Here is a 5,534-nt window from a genome sequence, read left to right as displayed (position 1 = left end):
TGCTGTTCAATTTTGTCTCTTTACTTGTGGTCGTCTTTTACCTCGCGCTATCTCGCGCTACCGCGCGCTCTCAAACATTTTTGGTCTTTCGAGCCGAATCATCGCCGGCAACCGCGAGTTCGGGAGTGTCTCCTACAACAGAAGACAACCATGAGTCTTGACCAGAGCAACATGGTCAGCAGCCAACACGAACTCTTCAAACGCATCTCCAGAGCTGAAGAGAACTTGAAGAAGATGGGGCAATCGAACATCACCTTCGCCGCCATCGACACCCGCATTCGCATTCTCGACGACCTGTGGGCAAAGTTCGAGAGTCAGCACGACCTGATTCGAAATTGCTACAAGGATTCGAGCCGCTACGCTGAAAGTGAATACGCCCAATCAGACTTACTCGAGGCCGCCGAGATGGCTTACGTGCAGCAGCGTAGCGTCCTGTCCGGCGAGGCGGATCGCCGCAAGCCCGCGCAAGCCTCCGCGCCAGTAGAGCACGGTAACGACCGCGCGTTGAAAACCTCGCTGCCCCATATACAGCTGGTGAATACGAGAAGTGGCCGTCCTTCCGGGACGTCTTTCGGTCGGTCATCGGCGATCAGATGTCCATTTCGGCAGTCGAGCGGCTGCATTACCTTCGCTCGTGTCTCAAAGGGCCGGCTGAAAATCTAATACAGTCGTTAACGATCACCAGCGAGAATTACGATCGCGCATGGGCAATTCTCAGTAAACACTACGAGAAAAAGAGGGAACTGATACGCTCCAACTTCGTCACGTTTACCGCCGTGGCGAAGATGAAGAGAGAAACCGCCGAGGAGCTGAGCTGCGTCCACAACGCCGTCACGGCCGCAGTCAATGCTCAGGAGAGCATCGGGAGGCCCATCGAGTCTCACGGAATGGACCTCTTCAACCACCTGGTTGTCGAGCTCTTCGACCCGCGAACGCGACTTGAGTGGGAGTTCTCCACCCGCGACTCCGTCGATCCGCCGGATCATGAGAAACTCAAGGATTTCATTTCGAAGCGCATCCTCACGCTGAACGCCGCGAGACCGAAACCCGCCGCAAAAACCCCCGATTCCACTTGGTCCGCGAAGACCCACCGCGCGAAACAAGGGTAAAAAAACAGTTCCGATCCGCAGTGCGCCCTGTGCAAGGGGAAACACTCTTTAATGACGTGCAGCGACTTCAAATCCAAGTCCGCCACAGACCGAAAGACGGTTGTCGAGACCAGCCGATTGTGTTACAATTGCTTCGTCAATCACACAGTCGCGAAGTGTCAATCAACGAAGAATTGCTTCACGTGCAAGGCTCGTCATCACACGATGCTTCACGAGGCATACATTCCCGCGTCAGCATCGAACGAGGTCAGCGCGCTGTCCGCTGTGCGCTCCGCTGACGACCGCAAGGCGATCCTCTTCGCGACCGCGCGAGTGACCGTCGCCGACCGCTACGGCAATCTGCATTCCGCTCGAGTTCTCATTGATCAAGGATCTGAGGTCTCAATCATCGCTGAGTCACTCGTACAACAGTTGCACCTGCAACGATCTCGCTCCGCCGTGTCGATTTTCGGAATCGGGGGGTCGAAATCCGGGTCAACCCGCGGGAAGGTGACGGTGAATCTCACGTCCGTAACGACCGGAGCCACGATTTCCGCCGTCGCGTTCGCGCTGCCTCGCTTTTCTGTGTACCAAGACTCGACGAGAGACCAAGAAGAGCCCCGCCACGTAGCCCCATCTCAAAGGGCTGCCTCTAGCCGATGCGCAGTTTTCGGCTGGAGACCCGGTCGAGTTACTCCTCGGAGCAGAAGTGTGCTCCACCATCCTCGAGGAGGGCCTTTGAAAGGGCGGACCGCATGCCCCGATCGCGCAGAAGACAGCCTTCGGGTGGATTCTGTCCGGCGGCTGCGGTGCTTCAGCCCTCCACGCGCGCGGCAGCTTTCAAGCGACGGCCGACAACGAGCTGGCCGATCTCGTGCGCCGCTTCTGAGAGCAAAAAGCAGAGCCTTCCGCTCCCGCCACCCTCACGCCCGATGAACAGAGGTGCGAGAACTTCTACGTGCAAACGCACTCTCGCACGGAGACGGGACGGTACATGGTCCGCCTACCGTTTTCCAAGGCGCCAACGACGTTGTCAAAAACTCGCCGACCGGCCGAACGCCTGCTGACCGCTATGGAGCGTAAGTTCCAAAGAGACTCCCGGTTCGGAGAGCTCTACCGTCAGTTTATGCGAGAGTACGAAGACCTGAAACACATGGAGTTAGCTACGGTCTCGCCATTCAACGAGGATGAGTATGGATGCTTCTTACCTCATCATGGAGTCCTCCGAGAATTAAGCACCTCCACCAAACTAAGGGTGGTATTTAACGGGTCGCAAGAGACAACGTTCGGCGAGTCGCTGAATCACCACCTCCTCATCGGCGCCAATTTGCTGCCCGCTTTAGTCGACGTGTTGACGCGCTGGCGCTGGCACCGCTACGCCTTCATCACGGACATCGAGAAGATGTACCGGCAGATCCTCATCCACCCGGACGACAGGACGTACCAGTGCATCCTCTGGTGTTGCGCCCTCCTCGCCCTCGTGTGCGTGTACCGGCTCTTCACGGTGACATACGGCCTCGCATGCGCGCCTTTTCTAGCTATTCGAACGTTGCAACAATTGGCCCATAACGAACAATCGCGATATCCGTAGGGAGCGAGCGCGTTGCGCGAGGACACCTACGTAGACGACGTTGTCTCGGGCGCGAACACTGTCCGCTGCGATCGCGAAACAAACAGAACTCCGCAGGTTGTGCACGGGCGGGTTCCCGCTTCGAAAATGGGCCGCGAACGACGAGGAAGTGCTGTCAGGAGTCCCCCCCGAACACCGACTTCACCACGAACCGCACTCATGGGAAAACGACTGCTTTTCTACTCTCGGGTTGTTGTGGCACCCGAACGAGGACACGTTTGCGTTCGCGATTCACCCGCGCACCGTCACCGAACTCTCGAAGAGACGCGTCCTCTCGGAAACCGCACGTCTTTTCGATCCGCTGGGATGGCTCGCCCCCGTGGTGATTCGCGCGAAGATCCTCATTCAGTCCGCGTGGCTCCAGAGATTCGAGTGGGACGATCCGCTTTCCGCCGCCGACGCGCAAAGCTGGAAGAGCTTCCTCGAGGAGCTGCTTCTCCTCTCCCGCTTACGCGTCAACCGCTGGCTCGGCAGCGGGGACGAGGACGCACAAGCGGAACTGCACGGCTTTGCCGACGCATCCGAGCGAGGATACCTGCCGCTGCCGTGTACCTCCGCATCACCCGGAACGGCACCGTGGCCATTCATCTGTTGGCCGCAAAGAGCAAGGTGGCCCCGGTCAGGCAGGTGACACTGCCACGGCTCGTGCTCACTGCCGCCGACTTGCTCACGTCTCTCACAGATCACACTCGTTCCACTTTGCGTCTGTCCACAGCACCCACGTTTCTTTAGTCCGACTCGCAGGTTACCTTGAAGTGGATTCAAGGACACGCTTCCCGCTGGAAGACCTACGTGGCGAACCGTGTGGCCCGCATTTAGCAAAGGCTGCCTGACGCTCAATGGAGACACGTCCCCGGGAGGGACAACTCAGCGGACTGCGCCTCCAGAGGAATCGCCCCAGGCGAACTGCTGGAACATCCCCTGTGGTGGACTGGACCCGCCTGGCTCCGCGAGGACCGATCTCACTGGCCGAGCGGAGACCTTGTGATGTCCGACGCCGATCTGCCCGAACAGAGAGTCGCGGCACACGTCGCCACCGAGAAAATCGAAGAGGAACCCGAGATGCTTCTCCGGTTTTCCTCCTTGCACCGGCTCCTCCAAGTCACGAGTTGGTGCTTGCGTTGGCGTCGCACCGCTTCCCGCACTACCGCACTTACACTGCAATTGACCGAAATCGATGACGCACTGCTGCTCTGGCTTCGCGTGGTGCAAGGACTGCACTTCACCAACGAGATCACGGCACTTTCTGCAAACCGCGCTGTGTCCCATCGCAGTTCATTAGCGAGCCTGAGTCCGTTCCTGGATGACCACGGCGTGCTGAGAGTCGGAGACCGCCTCAAGCATGCCCTGCTTTCCACCGATGAGCGACATCCGATGATCGCACCGCCGTCCTCGTGGCTCACTCGGTTGCTCATCGAGTCGTGCCACCGTCGAACACTGTACGGAAGAGTACAGCTCACTCTCGGTTTACTCCGCCGTCGCTTCTGGATTCCTCGTGGCCGCTCAGTTGTCAAACAGCGGCTGCACCGCTGCATCACTTGTACCCGCTGGCGAGCCATGACACCGCAACCGCCGATGGGCGACCTTCCGAGAGGCCGAGTCACGCTAGCGCGCGGATTTCTCCGGACCGGCCTGGACTACGCCGGCTCGATCCTCCTCCGCACGAGCAAGGGCCGCGGACATCGAGCGTACAAGGCCTTCATCGCTGTATTTGTATGCCTCTGCACCAAGGCGGTGCATCTGGACGTCGTGTCAGATTACACGACGGACGCTTTTCTCGCAGCTTTCCGTCGCTTTATTTCGAGGCCTCTGCGAGGAGCTGTACTCAGATTGCGGCACTAATTTCGTGGGAGCCGACCGAGTCCTGAAAGAGTTCTTTCGAGCTTCGTCTGCCGACGGCCGTCGCCTTGCTCACGCCGCCGCCACGGAGGGCATAAAATGGCACTTTAACCCTTCGGCTGCGCCGCACTTCGGAGGACTGTGGGAGGCCGCCGTGAAGTCGACCAAATTTCATCTCCGTTGGGTCATTGGGGAGACCACGCTCACCTTCGAGGAGATGAGCACTCTCCTCTCTCAGGTCGAAGCCTGCCTTAATTTCAGGCCGCTGCAGGCTTTGTCCGACGATCCGGACGACATATCCGCTCTCACACCGGGCCACTTCTTGATCGGTGCTCCTTTTCTGGCCGTGCCCGAATCCGCCTTGAATGACGCCGCTGAGAGCTCACTTTCCCGGTGGCAACACCTCCAAAAAATGCGCGATCACTTTTGGTCACGGTGGTCGCACGAGTATATTAACGGGATGACAACTCGCTCAAAGTGGCTCAAACCCGAGGACGCACCTGCCTTCGGATCTCTGTGCTTGGTGCGATCCGAAAGCACGCCACCGAGTCGATGGCCACCGGCCCGCATTATTCGAGTGCATCCCGGAGACGACGGTATTGTGCGCGTGGCCACAATCCGCACCGCTACGTCCGAGCTGGTTCGACCACTGTGCAAGCTCGTGCTTCTCCCGGGGGCTGAGGACCAGCCGCCGCCGACGGATGCGTGAGCTTACCGACACTCGCTGTCACTTTATTGTCTCATCGGCCTTCAGCCTGTAATTTTCTCATTTTCGTCACGTATTCGTCTGTTTCGGCCCTCTGCCAATGTCAAACCACGCAACCGCTTATTTCGGTTTTCCGCCTCGACTCAACGATTTGTGCAACACATGAAATCACTTTCGCGCATCACTTCACTTTACTTCACTTTTCACATATCACCGAATTCGCGTTACGTATATATCGCGAATATTTATGTGTCTCGCTCGGGATCATCGC

At 58.3% G+C, this 5,534-nt stretch overlaps 2 protein-coding genes across 2 annotated transcripts; both read left to right on the top strand.

The window, feature by feature from the left end:
- Nucleotides 1-2,082: 2,082 nt before the first annotated feature.
- Nucleotides 2,083-2,679, top strand: LOC112465975. The gene has a single exon (XM_025033804.1). The coding sequence runs from the start codon at nucleotides 2,083-2,085 to the stop codon at nucleotides 2,677-2,679; it is 597 nt and encodes a 198-aa protein (XP_024889572.1).
- A 1,596-nt stretch (nucleotides 2,680-4,275) lies between these two features.
- Nucleotides 4,276-5,266, top strand: LOC112465973. Its single transcript, XM_025033803.1, has 2 exons — nucleotides 4,276-4,425; nucleotides 4,502-5,266. The coding sequence occupies exons 1-2, from the start codon at nucleotides 4,276-4,278 to the stop codon at nucleotides 5,264-5,266; spliced, it is 915 nt and encodes a 304-aa protein (XP_024889571.1).
- Nucleotides 5,267-5,534: the final 268 nt, after the last annotated feature.

Source organism: Temnothorax curvispinosus, unplaced genomic scaffold (genome assembly GCF_003070985.1).
Source record: "Temnothorax curvispinosus isolate PA1 unplaced genomic scaffold, ASM307098v1 QBEX01015698.1, whole genome shotgun sequence".
Classification (NCBI taxonomy): domain Eukaryota; kingdom Metazoa; phylum Arthropoda; class Insecta; order Hymenoptera; family Formicidae; genus Temnothorax; species Temnothorax curvispinosus.
The sequence above is the reverse complement of the archived record's forward strand: the minus strand, read 5'-3'. Positions and strand labels throughout refer to the sequence as shown.